This window comes from Mobula birostris, chromosome 5 (assembly GCF_030028105.1).
Source record: "Mobula birostris isolate sMobBir1 chromosome 5, sMobBir1.hap1, whole genome shotgun sequence".
NCBI classification, from domain to species: Eukaryota; Metazoa; Chordata; class Chondrichthyes; order Myliobatiformes; family Myliobatidae; genus Mobula; species Mobula birostris.
In genome coordinates, this window is record NC_092374.1 from 133,991,149 (window position 1) to 134,013,694 (window position 22,546).

At 44.9% G+C, this 22,546-nt stretch overlaps 1 protein-coding gene across 3 annotated transcripts in view; it reads right to left on the reverse strand.

The window, feature by feature from the left end:
• The window catches only part of epb41l5 (erythrocyte membrane protein band 4.1 like 5), a 204,997-nt gene extending 183,047 nt beyond the window's left edge, over window positions 1-21,950 (reverse strand). For all 3 annotated transcript variants that reach the window (XM_072258719.1, XM_072258718.1, XM_072258717.1), the window contains exon 1: window positions 21,321-21,950. In XM_072258719.1, the coding sequence (XP_072114820.1) occupies window positions 21,321-21,500 (180 nt within the window). In that variant the 5' untranslated portion in view covers window positions 21,501-21,950. The remainder of the gene's footprint in view (window positions 1-21,320) is intronic.
• Window positions 21,951-22,546: the final 596 nt, after the last annotated feature.

Consider the following 22,546-nt stretch of genomic DNA (forward strand, 5'->3'; position numbering starts at 1 on the left):
AAAGCAGGGAAGAAAATTGAAGATGTTATGGAGTCCCTTTACACACAGGATGAAATGCCCCCTCTCATGCCCCAATATTCAATCACTGATCATGTACACATGCTGGGGGCTCAGGAACTATGTCCAGTGTCGAAGAGAAACAACCTTTGATGGATTGAGACTTGAGCTTACACTTGGGACTTCAACAATGTTTCTCTTCAACAATAAATGTTCAGATGGGACAGAATCAAGGCAATGACCCAGAGAAGAGTTCAGATTCGTTGATGAGGTTTCGCACTGCTTTACGGCATCGAGTATCATATTTTATTAATTACAAAGCTGTGTGGGGAACACAGCACCACAGGGCAGAATTGAAGCCCAATAAACACACCATTAAAAAGGAAATTCTAGGCTCCCATAGGGAATAAAAAACAACTACGATGCCAATTCTGCATGAAGATGCCACAACATATTTGAATCCCTGCACCATCAGAAGTACCTTGGTGACATTATAATTTAGATCTAAAGGTTTCTCCTCGCTTTGCTGAAAATGTGTTTTATCACCTTTACTGGGTACTTTTTATTGCCCAGGGAGTTGCAAAATCAACCCCACATTCTTCCCCAACACCGGATAGGAGAATTAAATGGATGGTTAACAGCCTGCATTCAGACAGATTAATAACCCTGTAAACATTTATATTCAGCAGAGTGTGGTCACAGTGCCAGAACACAACAGTCCATGAGCATATTTCCACCGTTAGCCAAAGCACCCATCAGAACATCACATCAGGAGAAAATGCAGATATTGCAAAGCAGTAACCTGTAAGAGTTCACTCTGCAGTTGTTGAATGTTGACGTTAAGGGTACTTCTACTGAATAATATCTAGCAGAACTGAGGGCAGACGACTGAGGCTTCCACATATTGTGCGTCACACTAGCATTTTGCCAGCCCAGTTTTCCAAAGTTAAAAAATCTGCCACCAATTCAACGGCACTTCCCCTTCACTTTCCAACCTTCAAGCTCTCTAAAGACCGGATCACTATAGAACACAGATTTGTATAGTACAGAACAGGCCTGTGAGCCCACCACCTCTGGACCAAATTAACCAATCCTTCCTGCCTACACAATGCCCATATCCCTCCATTCTCTGCACATTCGTAGCCCATCCAAGAGCCTGTTACAAGCCTCTCATCATGTTTGTCTCAACTACCACCCCAGTGTATCCCAGGCATTTACCACTCTGTATAAAACATCTGCCCCGCACATTTCCTTTGAACTCAACCCATCACCCCCCCTTCACCTTACATACATGCCCTCTGATATCAGACGTTTCTACCCCTGGGCAAACGATACCGTCTGTCTACTCTATCTCTGCCTCTCATAATCTTACAAACTTCTATCAGATCTCTCCACAGCCTCCATCACTCCAGAGACGACAAACCAAGTTTGTCCAACCTCCCCTCACAGCTCAAGCTCCCTAAAGCAGACAACATTCCAGTAAACCGCTTCTGCGCCCTCTCTAAAAGCCTCCATATCCTTCCTATAACGAGTCAAACCTCCTGATGCAGCCTAACCAGAGTTTTATAAAGCTGCAGCATAACTTCCTGGTAAACATGCCGTATGCCTTCTCTACCTCCCCACCCACTTTCAGGGAGCTTTAGACTTGGATCTCAAGATCTTGCTGTACATCAACACTGATAAGGGCCCTGCCATTAAATGTATAGATCTCTGCACGTTTCAACCCCTGCCTGTTTAATGCCGCAATCGTTGCTATCACATGTGCTTCTATCACTTCCCCAGCAATGCATTCCAGGCATCTACTCCTGTGTGGTTAAAAAAAAAATTGCCTTGCAACTCTCTCCCCTTAAAACCATGCCCTCTGCATCCTAAAACCATAAGATTTCGGAGCAGGTTTAGACAGGTTGAGTTGGTGGTAAGGAAGACAAATGCAATTTTAGCATTCATTTCAAGAGAACTAGAATATCAAAGCAAGGACGTAATGCTGAGGATTTATAAGGTATTGGTCAGACTGCACAGAGTATTGTGAGCAGTTTTGGGTCCCTTATTGAAGAAAAGATGTGCTGGCGCTGGAGAGGGTGAAGAGGAGGTGCATGAGAATAATTCCTGGAATGAAAAGGTTAACGTGAAGAGCATTTCATGGCTCTGGGCCTGTATTCACTGAATGGGGGGTTGGGGGGGGGGGGAATAGAGGGACGTCCATTTAGAGCAGAGCTGGGGAGGAATTTATTGAGCCAGAGGGTGGTCAATCTATGGAATTCATTGTCACAGGTGGCTGTGGAGGCCAAATCATTAGGTATACTGTATTTAAAGTGAGGTTGATAGGTTCTTGATTAGCCGATGCATTAAAGGTTATGGGGAGAAGGCAGCGAAATAGGGTTGAGAGGGATAACAAATCAACCACGATGGAATGGTGGAGAAAACTTGACGGGCCAAATGGCCTAATTCTGCTCCTATGTATTATGGCCTCATAACATCCTGATGACCGTCTTCTGAGCCCTCTCCAAACTTCAGCATCCTTCCTTATAGTATGGTGACCATAACTGTACACAATATTCCAAATGAGGCCCAAGCAAAGTATTACACAGCAGCAATGTGGCTTCCCAACTTTAATATTCAATGTCCCGAGTAAGGAAGACAAGCGTGCCTGTTTTACTGCCCTGCCGCCTCATGTACAACTTTCAGTAAGCTATGAACTTTAACCCCAAGATCCCTCTGTGCATTAAGGGTTGCACTACCTGCTGTCTATTTTGCTCTTGGATTTGACTTCCTTAAATGCATTACCTCATTTGTCGAGATTACAATTGCAGCACATCACCAATCATTAATTTTTCCAGTCAAAAAAACACCTTTCCTCAAAACCTCCATTTTCAACCACCAGGCCAATTTTGGTTCTTAATCTTCCGGACCAGTCTACCATCAGGAACCCTACAAGTGCTTTAAAGACCAGGTGGTGAACTTCCACCACCATACTCTTATTCATTTTTGTCAATTACTGAATAAAACTGTTTTGAGAGACAAGACCTCACCTACACAAAGCTATACTGACCGTCCATGATTTTCACCAATACAATAAATTCTGTCCCCATGAATCATCTCCAATAACTTCCGCAGCACTGATCCAAGATTCACTGGCCTGTCATTTCCTGGATTTTCCTTGTTGCCATTCTTAAGCTAAAGGAACAACGTTGGCTACTCAGGCAGCTGTAAGATTGGAGTTTGATTCCTGTTGCTGTCTGTAATGTGTTTGGATGTGGGTTTGCTCTGGGTGTTCTGGCTTCCTCACAGGTTCCAAGGAAAAAGGTTAGGGCCAGTAAATTGCGGGTGTGCTATGCTATGCATGGTGACACTTGTGGGCCAACCCCATCACATTCCTCACTGATTTGATTTGACACAAACAACGCATTCTGCCGTATGTTTCGATGTATGCGAGGCAAATAAAGCTCTTCTTTAATCTTTATTTCTACAGTCTCCTGTACCTTGCCTGTGGCTAAAGAGAAACAAGATCTCTGTCAAAGTTCCCCAGCAAGCTCCTTCATGCCTCCCTCGGCATCCTGGGATAGATTTCATCAGTTCTAGGGACTTATCCACTTTAAGCTTTTACATGACACACAACACCCTCTCATTAATATTGACATGACCTAGAATATCAATATACCCCTGCCTGATCTCACCATCACCCAGGTCCTTCTCCTTAGTAAACACTTACAGTGTATTTCAGTCTGTGACCTTAATGCACTTTGCTGATTAGCTACTCTCTGCAAATTGCTTTACCCTACAGATTTAATACTAGGTTGAAATACACAACCATACAAAATAGAATACAGAAAACCACACAGACAAACCGCAGATTGTATCATTATGAAAACTACTGACTGCTCTCAACTTGAGACAAGTCCAGCTTCACAGGCACTCACTCTTCAACACTCACAGAAGTAGTTCAGGGTCTCGGCATCAAGCACACAGGGAATTGCTCATCAGGCAAGCTTGTCTCCCTCTCAACATGCAACACTGCACACCAAAGCTCATAAAATTGGTTTATTATTGTCACACGTACTGAAGTTCAGTGTAAAAACTGCCCATACAAATCCATTCACCACCAAAGGACTCACTTTCAACAATTCTTCATCTCATGTTTCTGATATTTATTGTTTATTAATTATTTGTTTATTTATTCTTCTCATACTTAGAGTTTGCTGTCCATTGCACATTGGTTGTTGGGTGTGGTCTTTCATAGATTCTATTGTGTTTCTTGTTTTTACTGTGATTGCAAGGAAATAAATCTCATATGTCTACCTCAATAATAAATTTACTTTGAACTTTGAGGTAATACAGCTACAAAGAACGTGCATGCAGGTAGACATTAAGTGGCAAGGCTATAACAAGGTAGTGAAGGCAGGAGTCCGTCTTATCGCACTATGGAACCATTCAATAGTCTTATAACAGCAGCATGCAATCTGCATTTGAATCTGGTGGTACCCGCTGTTAAGCTTTTACATCTTCTGCCCAATGGCAGGGGGAGAAGAAAGAACGTCCACAGTCCGCGGAGCCTTTGATAATGCTGGTTACTTTCCGATGCAATCCCAAGCCAAGATGCATCCAGATGGAAATCTTTCTATGACGCACTGGTAAAAACTGACACGGATCAGAGGGGATATGAAAATTCTCTTCAGCCTCCTGCGGAAGCCAAGGTACTGGTGAGCTTCCTCGGCCATAGCACCAACATGACTGCACCAAGACCGGCTTTTGGTGATGTTCAAACCTAGGAGCATGAAGCTCTCAGCCTCAGCACTAATGAAATAAACACGATTGTGGGCACAGCTCCCTTCCTGAAGTCAATGGCCACTCTTGTGTTTTGTGGACATTAATGGACAGGTTGCTGGCCTGACACCATGTTACTCGGCCCTCTGTCTCCTTCCTGCACTTCAGCTCATTATTATTTGAGATACGGCCCACAGCGGCGGTATCTGCAAACGTGGGGATGGAGATAGAGTAGAATCTGGCCATACAGTTGGAATTAGAAGAGGGGAAATTGACAACTCAACCTTGTGGGGTACCAGATCCAAGGTAAAGCTGTTGTTGCCTTTCTTTTCTGACTGTGGTCTGAAAGTCAAAATGTCAAGGATCCAGTTGCAAAGGGAGGTTTTGAGCTCCAGATCTAGGAGTTTGGTGAAGAGTTTGCTATGAATTATGATATTGAAGGTGGAGTTGTCTACAACTAGTCTAACCAACATAAGCTAACGTAGGTGTCATTACTTCCAAGTGCTCCAGAGAGGCAGCAAGGTAGCCGAAGAAGTCTGCGCTGGGGGCATAATTTTAATGTGACTGGAGGAAAGTATAGTGGGGATGTTAGAGGTCGGGTCCCTTTTACACAGAGAGTGGTGGGTGCATGGAATGCGCTGTCGGGTGTGGTGGTGGAGACAGACACATTAGGGACATTTAAGACACTCTCAGATAGGCACATGGATGGTAGGAACATGGAGGGTTATGTGGGAGGGAAAGGTTAGCTGGATCTTGAAGTTAAAAGGTCAGCACAACATCGCAGGTATATTGTTTTATACCCCCTGTCTAACACTCAACATTAACACAGAAGCGCCATTTTACAGGCAGTGCATCACCAAACAGAAGAATAACATATTGGTGCAGAATGTCACCTTTCCCTAAAACACAGCAAGCTAGTCAATTCAGTTTGCCCACATTGACTGGTCGCAAAAGGAAGCAGTATTCCATACTGCAACTTGTTAAATCCCTGGGTCATTCACATTAGTGACACCATCAACGACATTACTTTAAACTGTTACAATGGTGGTCAAACTTCGCACAGCAGTAATCCTCCAAACAATAAATGAGATGACTTGCTCTAAATTGAGCGAACCCTGGCCAGAACATCAAGAAACTAACACTAACAGGTAGAGTGGGTATTGATTCATGGTCATCTAATGGAAGACAGTACAGCAATACTCTGCGTCTGTAGTATACTCTATATGGAATAGAACACCACTGAATTTTGGTAGGGTTTATGTAACAGTCACCAAGACCAACTTAGGTTAGCCAGATCAGTTTTATTTGTCCCATATGCCGAAACATCCAGTGAAATGTGTCATTTGCGTCAAATCAAATCAGCAAGGTTTGTGCTGGGCAGCCAGCAAGTGTCACCATGCTTCTGGCACCATTGCAGCACGCCCACAGCTCACTAATCCTAACCATACGTCTTTGGAATGTAAGAAACCAGAGCTCCCAGAGGAAACCCACAGGGAGAACGTGCAAACTCTTCACAGACAGCAGCAGGAATCGAACCCTGATCATACAGCCGGCACCGTCATTTGATTGTGCTATCCGCTACGCCACTGTGCCACTCCTCAAGGCTGATTTATACTTCTGCGCACCAGCTTACGCTGTAGCCTACGCAAGTGGGCTACGCCATTGTGAGCATTTATACTTGTGCATTGGTGTGTCTGTGTCGCCCTGCAATTCGGGCACGTACATGCATGTGCACGTCACGTCTTTGCATGTCACGCATGCGCACACACCTGCCCATGCAAGACTTCATGGTCATGGTAGTCTTTCTCGGCGTAAACAAGTTTAAAGCGAGCGTCTTTTTTCGCAAGAGCGAAATGTGTCCTCCATAATTTCGGAGGTCTGTAAAGCTTTATGGAAAGCATTGCAGCCAGAGTTCCTTCCCTGCCCTTCAGTCACCCAATGGGAAGCTATTGCAGCGTAGGAGGAAATGCAATGCTACCAAGCGAACCAATCACAGTTGTTGCGGTCTGCGTTGCCGTGATGTGTAGTTACATTCTGGGAGAAGTGCACGTCAGGCTATGGCGTAGGGATCCGCGTAGGCTCTGTGTATGTGTAGGGTTCCCGGCTACACCGTACCTACGGCGTCGATTTGACGCACAAGTATAAATCAGCCTTTAGTGGTAGATGGCTTCTATGACTTGTTATTACTTGAAAAAGGGCTTCCTTGTTTTCTTCCAGAAACCTTCATGCTAAACATTCTATCCAGTTGAGAATATCCAAGAAAAAATCTGCAGATGCTGGAAATCCAAGCAACAAACAGAAAATGCTGAAGGAACTCAGTAGGATCAAAACGTCGACTGTACTCCTTTCCATAGGTGCTGCCTGGCCTGCTGAGTTCCTCATTTTGTTTCTATCCGGTTGAGAAGTAGCATTATTTTGGTCAAACACATACAGTTGTAAGTTGAAGACACAAGAGATGTAGATGCTGAAATCTGGAGCATCAACAACATGCTGCAGGAACACAGGAGGTTAGGCAGCATCTGTGGAGGGAAATGGACAGTCAATGTTCTCTGTCAAAATTGTTCATCTGCACTACTGCAGTTCAGTTCGTTAAAAGAAGGCGTGGACAACCTCACAAACCACCCACCGACTCCCCATTATTGAGCAGTTCCTGCCTTCCTCTGTAGAAAAACTCCCGCCTCGGCCTCAGAACCCACCTCAGAACCCAGAAAGTGGCCTTCCAGAAGAGGAAGTCGAGAGAACTGACACTAGTCCTCAACAAGGGGTCTGAAGTGGAAAAAGCGAACAGTTTCAAGTTCCTAGGTGTCAACATCTCTCAGGATCTATGGGCCCAAAATACTGCTGCAATTACTAAGAAGGCACGACAGCGGCTATATTTCATTAGGAGTTCGAGGAGACTTTGTCTGTCACCGGACTCTTGCAAATTTCTAAAGATGTCACATGGTTGCAACTCTCTCTGGTATGGAGGGGCCACTGCACAGGATTGGGAAAATCTGCAGAAAGGTGTAAACTCTGCCAGCTCCATCATGGTCACTAGCCTCCCCAGTATCCATGGCACCTTCAAAACACAATGCCCAAGAAGGTAGGTGGCATCCATCATTAAGGACTTCTGTCACCCAGACTGTATCTCGGGTAATGATGAGTTTGAGTACAGAGAGGAAATTGAGAACCTGGTGGCATGGTGCGAAGACAATAACCTATCCCTCAACGTCAGCAAGACGAAGGAATTGGTTGTTGACTTCAGAAGGAGTAGCGGACCGCACGACCCAATTTACATCGGTGGTGCGCAGGTGGAACAGGTCAAAAGCTTTAAGTTCCTCGGGGTCAATATCACAAATGACCTGACTTGGTCCAACCAAGCAGAGTCCACTGCCAAGAAGGCCCACCAGTTCCTTTACTTCCTGAGAAAACTAAAGAAATTTGGCCTGTCCCCTAAAACCCTCACTGATTTTTATAGATGCACCGTAGAAAGCATTCTTCTAGGGTGCATCACAACCTGGTATGGAAGTTGTCCTGTCTAAGACCGAAAGAAGCTGCAGAAGATCCTGAACACAGCGCAGCACATCACACAAACCAATCTTCCATTCGTGGTCTCACTTTACACCACACGCTGTCGGAGCAGTGCTGCCAGGATAATCAAGGATATGATCCACCCAGCCAACACACTTTTCGTCCCTCTTCCCTCCGGGAGAAGGTTCAGGAGCTTGAAGACTCGTACGGCCAGATTTGGGAACAGCTTCTTTCCAACTGTGATAAGACTGCTGAACGGATCCTGACCCGGATCTGGGCCGTACCCTCCAAATATCCAGACCTGCCTCTCGGTTTTTTTTTTGCACTACCTTGCTTTCCATTTTTCTATTTTCTATTTATGATTTATCATTTAAATTTTTAATATTTACTAATTTTACTATTTTTAATATTTGTAATCCAGGGAGCGGGAAGTGCAGAATCAAATATCACTGTGATCATTGTACGTTCTAGTATCAACTGTTTGGCGACAATAAAGTATAAAGTATGCCCACTTCTCATTGCTACCATAAAGGAGGTGGTACAGGAGCCTTGAGACACGTACTCAATATTTCAGGAATGGCTTCTTCTCCTCCACTAGATTTCTGAACGGACAGTAAATGCATGAACACTACCCCAGTATTTTTCCTTCTCCTTTGCATTAATTGTCTTTTATGTACTTATTGTAATTTATACTTACTTATCATTACGTATTACAATGTACTGCAGCTGATAAACATCAAACCTGACATTGACAAAGTGACATTGAACCTGATTCTGATTCTACAAATAGGAGTGAAACCCATCGGATTGGAGTCACAGCAAACCGCAGGTGCTGGATCTGGAGAAATTCATGAGGCTGGAGGATTTCAGTGGGTCAGGAGCAACTATGGACCTCTCAACTGAGGTCCCTCTTCTGGCCCGAAACATCAACTGCTCATCTCTTTCCACGGATGCTGCCTGACCCCCACAGAGTTCCCCCAGCATCTTGCGGCACTACTGTGGAAACAAGATATCCTGCCCAAAAAGCTGACATGCATTGACGAACTGCACGTGCGCAGACTTGCAGAGCTGCACAGGGTCCCTGAAGCAGGCGTGCTTTACGATTGTCAAAAGCAAAGATTCACAGCCAGAACATCCGAAATGTAATGATTTACGTCTTAAATAAATATGATACCACCAGTTACCCACTGCAAGAATGTTTCCACATATTCTTGTCTCAGCACTCAACTTCCCAGGGTTAGGAAACATCCTTTGAAATATGTAATAGGATGTGTCATTAAAACATTTCATCCCCTAAAGTTTCAGTGGAGGCAGACACGCCCAGCAGCACACCATACAATGATCCTCCTGCGGTAATCGAATATTCATGCTGTTGCTAAGGGACTTATTTACATTTGTACATTTTTCACAGTCTGACTACCTTACATTTTGATGGAGGTCCAGCAACAACCAACTAAATAAAGACACAACACAAACAAATGCATTTCTATTAATTTAAATAGAACTGTATGCAGACATCCCACCCTGCAAAAACTCATTTCAGGGAGGTAGCACTCCTGCCCCCCGCAACCCAATATCCTCCCCTCCCCACCCCGGTCAACCTCCAAGGGTGTATGTAATGCTTTGTTCAGTGATTTTGTCTAATCTGCAAACCAAGTTGGGTATATGCAGCAAATGTGACATTAAAATATGTACTTATATTATATTATATTATCATGTTTATTCTATTGCAACTTTAAGGAAGTCTACAGGGAGTTTGGCCTCATCACGTAGGACATCAATAGCGTAGCTCCTTAGCAGCCAGCTAGCTAGTTTAAATCAGGGGTCCCCAACCTTTTTTGCATCGCGCACCGGTTTAATATTGACAATATTCTTGCAGACCCAGGGGCGGGGGGAGATGATGCAATCGGTCCGCTTCTGATCTGGGCTGACATTTACGTGTTGGGCGGCACCTAATTAATTAGCTTGTTTACTTCGGCTTTTTTCTTAAAGATGTGCTGGGTGCATTCTGGCCACCGCTGTATTCTTCGTGGCCCGGAGGTTGGGGACCACTGAATTATAAGTTACTTATAAGTCAATAGAATCATAACATTTTAAGTAACATTTGGATGTTAAACACACAGTGCATATTTTCCCCGTATGAACATATAAAATCATTGCAACACACCAATATCGCTAAATCAGTGGGAGCCCTGGGCTTGTTTTCCTGCAACAAGACGGTCCTATCGAGGGGTGATGGGAGACAGCGATACTCGAAGGGGGTTCCTTATGTCCAGTCTGTTCTGCAAATTCAGTTTTCGTTGCATTTATTGCAGAAAACTCCGCTTCGCAGAAATATGTTGGAAATGGAAGCAACGTCTTCAGTGCTTTCGTGACTATCTCAGGATATTCAGCCTTGACTTTGATCCAGAATGCCAGCAGAGATGTTATATCAAACATACTTTTCAGCCCACCGTCATTTGCAAGCTCGAGGAGTTGATCTTTTTTCCCGCACTGACGTGGAAGATTCACCGGGGACATTCACAAATGGGTCACGGACCCAGTCTTTTGCACATCTTGGGTCAGTGATGACCTTGCGTGCGTTAAAATTCAACAGTGCATGACAGGGAATGAGGAAAGGTGCAGCTGACTCATATCTTTCAAATCACCAAATCATACTGTTTCCTCATGGCCCGGTGGTTGGGGACCACTCTTAGCACGGAGAGAGACCAATCAGGATGCTCGCTCTCCCTCTCAAAAATATCTATTTCCGGAATATTGTATATAATTTCCAGGCATCAAGGAGCCACTATCGATATGCAGGAGACTCCCGGAACTTCAAGGAGAGTGGGATGTCTGCTGAATGCTTAAGGACTAAGGAGACACAGACTTCCCTGTACATTCATTTCGCAAGGTAAATTGATTTATTGTCACTTATACTGAAGTACAGTAAAAAATTTTGTTTTGCCTGCCATCCATTGTGATAGCTTCATTACAATTGTGGATTAAGATAGCATTTATTTTTATTTCGAGATAGAGCGCAGAATAAGCCCTTTGAGCCACACTACCCAGCAACCGTGATTTAACCCTAACCTAATCACAGGACAATTTACAGTGACCAATGAACCTACTTGGTACATCTTTGGTCTGTGGGAGGAAACCGCAGCACCGTGAACAGACCCATACATTCCACGGGAAGGACATGCAGAAGACGCTGCGACTGAACTTCAAACTCTGACACCCCGCTCTGTAGTGACATGCCACGCTAGCATGACGCCCATATAGTAACAAGGGAGAACAACATAACAGATACGGAAATAAAGTGTTACAATTGTAGAAGTGTAGAGCAGACAGACAGAAAGTTGCAAGGCCTTAACAGGTAGATGCAGAGGTCAAGGGCCCAAATTTTTATACTAGGGAACCATTCAGTAGTCTTGTTCCCCATTAATATCTCTCCAGCATCATTTTCCAGTGGTCCAATATCCATTCTTACTCTTTATAACAGCAGGATAGAAGCTGTCCTTGACCCTGGTGGTTTGTGGTTTGGACTTCTGTAATCATCTGTCCAATGGAAGAAAGGAAAAGAGCGAATGACAAGGGTAAGAGGGATGTTTGATTACGCCGGCTGTTTTACCAAGGCAGTGAGATGTATTGACAGAGTTCACGGAGGGGACGCTGGTTTCTGGGATGTCTGCTGTCCTTGAGTTCACGTATAGATCAGTTGCCATACCAACCGGTGGAGGTCAGAATTTGAGAGGTGTTGTCACTATGCTGAAGTTATTCTTCTCATCTGAAAAGCCAGAGACAGTGCCTTCTTCAGGAAGCTTGAAAAACGGACTGGAGTATTGTCAAGCACCATCCAAAGGGGCTACACAACCAAATCACCCAATAATGAAGGCTGGCCCATGATACTGAGAAAATACTCTTGTTATATGAAAAAAGATCAACTATAGACCTGTGAGTATGATACCACCACGGATGAAATTCTTATTAACAGAAATAACTGTGGAGCAACTAACGATTTGCCTATCTAGTTTAATCCAGATGCATCACAGCTTGGCATGGCAAATGCCCTGCCTGTGACAAGCAACTGCAGAGTTGTGGACATAGTTCAGCCTCCTCTCCATTGACTGTCCACACTTCTCATTGCATTGGGAAAAAGTAAAGATAATCAAGGACCCACCTACCCCCGATATCATCTCTTTTCTTCACCCACACCTCCCCCCAACTCAATCAGGCAGGTGATACAAACGACTGAAAGTACCTACCACTAGGCTCAAGAAGAGCTTCTATCCCACAGTAAAATACTACCAAATAACTCCTAGTGCAATAAGGTGGACTCTTGCACTGACAGTTTACCTCATTATGGCCATGCACCTTGTGTTTGCCTGCAGTGTTCTCTGTAATCGTAAAACTTTAATCTATAGTAACACACACAACGCCGGAGGAACTCAGCAGGTCAGGCAGCATCTACGAAGAGGAATAAACAGTCGATGTTTCGGGCCGAGGCCCTTCTTCAGGACTGGAAAGGACAGAGGAAGAAGACAGAGTAAGAAGGCGAGTGGAGGGAACGGGGTACAAGATGGCAGACAATTGGTGAAGCCAGGTGGTGGGGAAGGAAAGGGGGATGAAGTAAGAAGCTGGAAGGTGATAGATGGAAGTGGTAAAAGGAGGAATCTGACAGGAGAGGTCATGGAAGAAAGGGAAAGAGGGGCACCAGAGAGAGGTGATGGGCAGGTGAAGAGAAAAGGAGTAGGAGGGAGCCAGAATGGGGAATGGAAAAATAAAGAAGGGGCATGGGGGGGAAATTACCAGAAGTTAAAATAAATCGATGTACATGCCATCAGGCTGGAGGCTACCCAGACGGAATATGAGGCATTGCTCCTCCAACCCGAGTGTGGCCTCATCGTGGCAGTAGTAAAGGCTGTGGATCTCTGTATTCTACATTCTATTACTGTTTTCCCTTGTACTTCATCAGTGCACTGTGTATCTCTTAGGATGACATGGAAAACAGAGTCATCACTGTACATGGAACAGTAATAAATCAGCATACTAGTTTCCCTAAAGGAGCGTATTTCAGTTAATATAAGGTGTCACAGGTCTTTGAAAAGTAGAACACAGAACACTACAGCACAGGAACAGGCCCTTTGGCACATAATCTTGAATCAATCTAATTCAAATTGTAATCAAATGCCCAGTAAATTAATTTCTTACTCCTACACATTGTCCGTACCCTTCTTTTCATGTGTCCAAGAGCTTCTTGAATGCCTCCATTGTGTTCATCTCCACCACCTCAGACAGTGCATTCCAGGCACCCAATGTACTCCGTAAAAAAATTTTCCACACACACCTCCTTTGAACTTGCTGCTTCTCATCTTAAATGCATGCCCTGTAAATATTTCAATCCTGGGATAAAGATACTAGCTACCTATTCGATCTATGTTTCTCATAATCTTATAAACCCCTATCAGATCTCAGCCACCCGCTGCCTCAGAGAAAGAACTTTGTTTGTCAAGTAGTAACCCACGTCCGCACCTTCTCCATAGCCTCCACATCCCTCCTTAAAGGGGCCAGACTGAACGCACTACTCCTCATGCAGCCTGAATCTTTGATAGACTTGGATAGAAAATCACAGGCAGCAGGCATTTAGAGTGGTGGAAGGTAGTGTCTGGTGATTTATAAAGATCATCAGCACTCTGACGGAATGCTACTGAGAGGGTTCCACAACACTTCTGCAATGGGGCCACTTTGCAATTGTATCTTCAAGCAAAGAACTTCACATCTGACCAAAAAGTATCAAAGTTCAAAGAAAATTTATTATCAAAGTACTCAACTTCACTCACCCCAACACTGAACTGCTCCCACAACCTATGGACTCACTTTCAAGGACTCTTTAGTGCATGTTCTCAATATTCATTGCTGTTTTTTGTGTTTGCACAATTTGTTGACCTTTGCACATTGGTTGGTTGTCAGTTTTTGTGTGTAGTCTTTCATCGATTCTACTGTGTTTCTTTGTATTTACTGTGAATGTCCACAGGAAAATTAATCTCAGGGTTGTAAATGGTGACATATTTTCTTTGACTATGTCACCGTATACTACCTTGAGATTTGTGTTCCTGCAGACGTTCACAGTAGAACAAAGAAATACAGCAGAATCAACGAAAATCTACACACAAAGACTTGACAACCAACCAAAAGACAAACTATGGAAATTTTAAAAATAAGTAAATAATACTGAAAACATATGGCTAGAAAGAAATAAACTGAATGGAAAAATAGGAGAAACTGAAAGCTGTGATTGGCCATGCATGAATCTCAATGGCAGAGTGATAACGTCAACAATGAGCAGAAATAAAGAGACATTCTAGCTGTTTTATCATGTATTAGTGAGAACATGCTTAGGAACGGAACACACTCTACACACACTGCAAGCTGCCTTTACTAAAAGCACTCTTCTGTAAAGTGCTACAGGGCTACTAAAACAAAACTTCACACCATCTTAAAAAAATTCCTTGCCTCAGGCAGCTCATCTGAACCATTCTCATTAGCCCTGCCCCCCTCTACCTATTACCCCAGACACCTGCACTTTAACCCACTCTGCAAGGTTCAAAATAAATTCATTATCAAAGTCCAGAAATTTCTTGCAGGTATTCACAGTGGAAGAAATACAATAGGATCAATTAAAAACTACACACAAAGACTAACAACCAATGTGCAAAGACAAACTGTACAAATACAATCAATCAATCAATCAATAAATAAATAAATAAATACAGGTTTCCCCCGCCATCCGAAGGTAGAGCGTTCCTATGAAACGGTTCGTAAGCCGGAATGTCGTAAAGTGAAGAAGCAATTACCATTTATTAATATGAGAAAAATTTGTGAGCGCTCGCAGACCCAAAAATAACCTACCAAATCATGCCAAATAACACATAAAACCTAAAATAACAGTAACATATAATAAAGGCAGGAATGATACGATAAATACACAGCTTATATAAAGTAGAAATACTTTTCCACAATCATTGCTGCACTGTTGTCCGTAGCCAAAATCTCACGCAAGTGCCATCGGCAAAAACACGGCGCAAGCGCTCTCGGCAGAAAATCTCACGCAAGCGCTGTTGGCAAAAACACTCTCTCCAGTAACCTTTAAGCTATGAAGCTGCCAAATCATACCAAATAACACATAAAAATACACAGCCTATATAAAGTAGAAATAGTGTATGTACAGTGTAGTATCACTTACCGGAATTGGGACAGCGCCGAGCACACTGATGATGGTGTGTTAGGCTGAGTCGTTGCAGGTTGGGGTGGTGCAGTGCCTCCCACCCTCCGGGAAGCGACCTGATACCAATCCGCAAAGCATGCAGTGGTAGCCCGGGGGCACACAGCACATCTTTAAGAAAAAAGCCGAAATAAACAAGCTAATTAATTAGGTGCCGCCCGGCACGTAATTGTCGGTCCAGATCCGAGGCAATTGCCGATTGCGTCGCCTCTGATCTAGACCGACAATTACGTGTCGGGGGGTACCTAATTAATTAGCATGTTTATTTCGGCTTTTTTCTTAAAGGTGTGCTGGGTGCCTCCCGGCTACCGCTGCATTCTCTGCGAATCGGTATCTGTCCGCGGCCTGGGGGTTGGGGTGGTGGGACACTGGGGTGTCATCTCGTCGTCTGTTTCCATCAGGACGAGCAGCTCATCTTCTCCTATTACTGCCCGCCTTGATGTCGAAGGTCAAGGTTCATCGTCTGCTGTGGCTGATGCGGAAGGCTTGCTTGACTGCTGAGCCTCGTGCATTTTTCTATCATACAGTTCTTTGTAAGCACTCAAACCATCCTGCAAATATCCCCTAAACCGACGTACCCTTTCAAAATTAAAGTCGTACTTTATCATTGCAGCGAAAATCTCACGCAGTTGCTTCACATTCAGTTCGCTACTGCATTCGGTTTCAATTGTTATCCTTTCCTCTTCCAATTGCATCAACTCTTCATCTATCAGTTCTTGGTCACAGGATGCCAAAACCTCTTCAACATCATCTTCGTCAACTTCCACAAGCCAAACTCACTTTGTCCTTACTTCGTTCAACACGATCGAAATGCTTAATTATGTCTAGTTTTACACTAAGTGCAACACCCTTACGAGCTCTTTTAGGTTTTTCCAATATCTTAGAACTCATCTTGCAAATGGCTGCTCACAGGCATGTGTTTAAGCAATGCCAGCAAGAATGTTGTTCCGAATCCAGGGGAGAGCGGCTGCTCAGGGCGCGTGCTGCCTTTTATCACGCGCTGATTTTTTCATGCACTGCTTTTTCTTCGTAACAGTGAAACACTTTCTGTTAGCGAAAACAGGGAACTAACGTAGGTCTTTCGTAACAGTGAGGTTCCGTAAAGCAAACGTTCGAAAAGCGGGGGACACCTGTACTGAGAACGTGAGCTGTAGAGCCCTTGAAAGCGAGTCCATAGGTTGTGGAGTCAGATCAGAGTTATAATGCTGTTTACATTGTAAATGCAAGCTAGTATCTATGCACAGTTTATTCCATATCCGAACTTTAACCTGTAACTTTATTTTGTATACAATCCGTTATTCTTTACCATTATTCAATGTTGTTGAATTTTATTGCACGTCATGCCAACACACCACAGCAAATTCCTACTCCAGGTAAATGCAGTAGTGAACAAAGTTGACCCTTGATGTAGAGTCCCGTTTACCACGGTACAAACAAGTCATTATGACCCAACAGCAGAGATGAACCCAGCCAAGAGTCAACAATTGCAATAACTGAGATAAGTATCGAGTTACAAACAAGAGAAAATCTGTATTTGCTAGAAATTCGAGCAACACACGCAAAATGCTGGAGGAACCCAACAGGCCATGCAGCATCTAGGAAAAGAGTACAGTCGACGTTTCGGGCCGCAACCCTTCGGCGGGACTGGAGGAAAAAAAGCTGAGGAGTAGATCTAAAAGGCGAGGGAGGGAAGAAAGAAGCACTAGGTAATAGGTGAAACCTGCCAGTTTCAGTGATGCTGATTGAAGGCTGAATATTGATCGTGTAATTCCCCTTCAAACATTGCCATGGGATTAGTTTGTTTTACACTGAGCTGAAGCAAGAGATAAAACCTCAGTTTACTTCATCCAGTATCTCAAGCAGCTGAGTAATTGTAGTTACTGAACACAACAACACAGAAACAGGCCCTTCAGCCCATCTAGTCCATGACAAACTATTAATCTGCCCTCCTATTGACCTGTACCCAGGTCATAGCCCTCCATACCCCTACCATCATGTGTTTGTCCAAATTTCTCTTAAACAATGAAATCGAATCCATGTCCACCACTTGCACTGGCAACCTGTTCCACACTCTCACCACCCTGAGTGAAATTTCCCCTCATGTTCCACTTAAACATTTCACCTTTCACCTTTAACCCATGACCTCTAGTTGTCGTCAGTGGGAAAAAGCCTGTTTGCATTTACCCTATCCCAGCAGCCACACCCCGGTATTCCACTTCAACAGGCAGGCTAAACCAGATGAGGGTAGCCAGTCTGCCTCAACTCCAGTGAGATAGGAGAAGATCACCAGGGAGATCCAATGCCCAGAAAGGTGGTTCTGCAGTGAAAGCCATGGCTAGGCACAGAAGACATCACGCCCATCCACTGCAACCAAGGAGTTCTCTAGTTGTGACGATCACTTGTATCATTGGAATAGGGCTGGAATTGACCCAGTGCAATGGCTTTTCCACTTTAATTGTCAAAATCGACGGACAACCAACACTTACCCTAGCTATACCCCTCATAATTTTTGTATACCTCTATCAAATCTCCCCTCATTCTCCTACACTCCAGGGAGTTAAGACCTAACCAATTCAACCTTTCCCATAACTCAGGACCTCAAGTCCTGGCAACATCCTTGCAAATATTCTCTACTCGCTTTCTTTAGTCTGGATGCTGTGTGCTCCAACCCTGCAGTCAGGCTTCAACCCACAACCTTCTGACAGGCTAGGCTTCAAAAACAATCCTGAATGCAGACAGACCAGGTTCCTGCGTTTCGAGAACCGTTAGAACCTGCGATTTACAGTTTGGAAATCTATTGAGTGATCCACATCTTTGCTGTCTCTGAGAAGACTCTGGGAAGTGAGCACAAGCCTCAAGGCAAAGAAACTACAAGGCAGGGTGCAAACCAATGATACGCTCCATTTTGCCAATTTGGCCGGCTGGTGGCGGGCGTAGTGGCATCAGCACCAGATTTCTGAGCGAAGGCCCCCGAGTTCCAATGCAGCCGGTCTCCCAGTCTGCGTCAGGTCTCATCAATATATAGAAGCCACACCGGGAGCATCGGACGCAGTATATCACCCCAGCCGACTCAGGACTCACTCCAGTGCTTCCGGTGTGGCCTTCTGCGAGACCCCACACGTGCTGAGAGACCATTTCGCTGAACACCTACGCTCTGTCTGCCAGAGAAAGCAGGATCTCCCAGTGGCCACACATTTTAATTCCACATCCCATTCCCATTCTGATAAGTCTATCCACGGCCTCCTCTACTGTCAAGATGAAGCCACACTCAGGTTGGAGGAACAACACCTTATATTCCGTCTGGGTAGCCTCCAACCTGATGGCATGAACCTCGACTTCTCTAACCTCCGTTAATGCCCCTCCTCCGTTAATGCCCCTCCTCCCATTCTTACCCCATCCCTTATTTATTTATTTTCCTTTTTTCCCTCTCTCTGTCCCTCTCACTATAACTCCTTGCCTGCTCTCCATCTTCCTCTGGGCTCACCTCCCCCTTTCTTTCTCCCTAGACTTCCCATCCCATGATCCTCTCCCTTCTCCAGCCTTGTATCCCTTTTGCCAATCACCTGTCCAGCTCTTGGCTCCATCCCTCCCCCCTCCTGTCTTCCCCTATCATTTCAGATCTCCCCCTCCCCCTTTCAAATCTCTTACTATCTGTTCTTTCAGTTAGTCCTGACAAATGGTCTCGGCTGGAAACGACAACTGTTTTTCTTCCTATGGATGCTGTCTGGCCTGCTGCGTTCCACCAGCATTTTGTATGTGTTGCTTGAATTTCCAGCATCTGCAGATTTTCTCGTGTTTACCTCATAAACTGTCTGGGTAGCCCCAACCTGATGGCATGAACATCCATTTGTCCATCCAGTATTTTTTTCTCCTCCCCTTTCCTTTTCCTTCTTCTATTCCCCGGTCTGGCCTCTTAGCTCTTCTCCCCTGCCTACCACTGTCCCCTGGGTCCCCTCCTCCTTCCTATGGTCCACCCTCCTCTCCAATCAGATTCCACCCTCTCCAGCCCTTTACCTTGCCCGCACACCTGGCTTCACCAATCACCCTCCTTCCCCTCCCCCCACCTTTTTATTCTGGCACCCTCTCCCTTTCTTTCCCATCCAGAAGAAGGGTCTCAGCTCGAAATGTTGACTATTCATTTCCATGGATGTTGCCTGACCTGCTGAATCCCTGCAGTATTGTGTGTGTGTGTGTGTGTGTGTTAGTTACAACAAAAACACCTACTTTGTTCTGTGAGTGAGGAATTGAACCAAAGCCGATCGTAAAAGACCCGTGGAGCAGTACAAAGGGCAGGAGAGCTCACCACTGTGCCCGGGTCAATATTTATCCTTGCAGCCCACATTACAAGATGACACCGGCAATGCACAAAGTGCGGGAGGAACCCAGGTCAGGCAGCATGTACAGAGGGGAACAAACAGTGATGTTAAGGGCCGAGACTCTTCATGAGAATCAGTGGGTGCCCCCAGCTATTCCAAAGACGTGCTGTGGGTAGGTTAACATCTTTTGTATGCATCTTTTGCCCTCCAAACTGTTTGTTTGGTGCAGTCACTTCCATAACTGGTTGCAACGTGCACAATGTTCTGAGATTAAGCCCCACATCACAGGGATGGAAGTCTTTTTTTCATTTTAGAGGGATGCACAAGGATACGTTTCCAACTCAACCCGTTCAAAATTTCCTTGCAGATACTCTGGATAATGCAATATTTACATTACCTTTTCAATATTCACTGGTTAGTCCTTGTAATAAATGCTCCATAAACCTCCTATACCATGCAGTCACGTTGATATGGCTGGACTGATTGACAGCTAATCGTTTGACAAATTGGAGCTTCACAAAACTCCGCTAGACCACACTTGGGAGTACTATTTTTAGAACTGGTGGTGTCATTGGACGCAGAGGGGGTGCAGAGGAGATTCATCAAGATGCTGCCTGCATCGGAGAGGCATAGGTTGAGCCAGCTGGGGCTTTTCCCGTTGGAGAGGGGGATGAGATGTGAGCTGATAGAGGAGTACAAGGCATAAAGAGAGCGGATATTCCCGCGGCTAATGCGAGCTGGGAGAATTTTAATACGATGAGAGGAAATTATAGGGGGAATGTCAGCGGTAGTCCCGCCCCCCACAAAGACTGGTGGGTGCGTAGTGGTAGAGGCAGTTACATGAGGGACATTGAAGTAACTCTGAGATAGGCGAGTGGATGATAGAAAAGCAGAGTGCTAAATGAGAGGGAAGTGTTAGACCGATTTTACAGCAGGTTGAAGGGTCAGCACAACGTGAGCTGAGGGGCCTGTATTGTCTTGTATTGTTCCATGTTCCGTGCAAAATGCACTCCTGCATTTGTTTCAAATGCAAAGGCGTCAAGCTTGCTCACTACACCGGGATGAGAGTTTTTAAAAAGTGACTTCGCGCTGATTACACCAGTCTGACCCACAAAGTCTGACCTTCGAAAGAAAATGAACAAGCTGGAGAAATTAATTACCGAGTGTGAACAGCGCCTGCAGAAGTTCGTCGGGAAGCCGCACAAACATCCATAGCAATTATTGTCTTATGTTCACACATGTAATGAAAGTGTTCCACCGACCTTGCTCTGGGTAGTTAGATTTTAAACATACTTTTTGCCTCCAGATTTAAGCACGTTTCTTTCCCAGCACCTCACCCTCTTTGCAAAGCAGAAACCAGCCTCGTACTAACATCGAGAAGACCCACACCGCGACCGAGACTGGCGTGACGGAGGTAGAAATGAAGTTGAACACACTGGTTGGGAAAAAAAAACAAAAGCACTTTTTCCTACCGGTAAATCCACGCTGACATCGCTGCCGTCCAGTAAGGAGACCCTGCAGGTTATTATGGACTTGCTGTCGCCAGCCGCCGGGATGTGAATCCCGGATCTCTGCGCCTCTCTCTGCTTCTCCCGCTCGGTGTATCGGCGCACCGTGCGGCGCCCGAGTGTCCGCCGCAAGAAGCCCAACATCGCCGCCGCCTCCCTCTGCGATCGCTTGGAGGGAGAGGCGGGCAGAAGGGAAGGAAGCTAATCGAAAGCTAACAAGGGAGCTGATACAATGTAAGGAAAGGCGAGCTGATCAATTACACCAGCCGGCGTGAAATCGCAGCTCGCAGGCAAACAGAGGAGCGAGTCCCGCAAGAAATTATCCAAATCCCCTCTGTGGTCTTGGGCATGCGTGAATACAGCCCAGGAAATGGCGTCAGACACTTCCAACCTGCTGGATTTAGGGATGCGAGCTTCAGCAGCGCGATGTAAACCGGCTCCGGTTCCCCGGGCCCCGAGTGTAACCGATCACCCACCGGGACAGTGTGTAACGCGTGTCCCAAGTACACGCCTGACTCACGTTGCAACGAGTGCTCTTTCTGCACAAGTCTCTCGGGCCCGTCGTTAATAATCGATTTCGCGCTTGAGAGACCTCTTGAAATTCGACAAGATTGAGTGTTCACGAATTGATGTCAACAGACAGGCCATAGCGATGATAAACGCTGCTTTTACTCTCTGAGGACACATCTCAGGTCTTTCAATCTGGCAAAATTAATAGTTGCCAATTAACTTTTCCTGTTGTAATGGAGCGGCGATCGTTATCTATTTGAAAGTTAATATTTGCATGTAAAGTATAATTAGATTCCTCCCCCTCAGCTTTTCATAAATATTTAGCTTTATATACTGACGTTTGCAAATTCAGGCTTTATCCTCTGCGTTCAAGAATCATTATAGAAATTTAAACACAAATACGTATGTTGGTATTGGACTGTACCGAGGGAGTGTGATATTGTCATTTGACTAGAGGTAACTTCTCCCTAAATACTGTTAAAAGATCTCATGATACTCTATCACTTAACCAATCATGACCAGATTGTTTAGTCGTTAAAACATACACAGGAACAGCACAGGATATACTATTCGACCCTCCAGATCTATGTCAAACATGATCCAATCGGTATCCCTTCTTTGCCTGCATGTTCATGTGCCTCTTAAACCCTACTTTCACCTTTCTCCCTGCTGCCATTCCA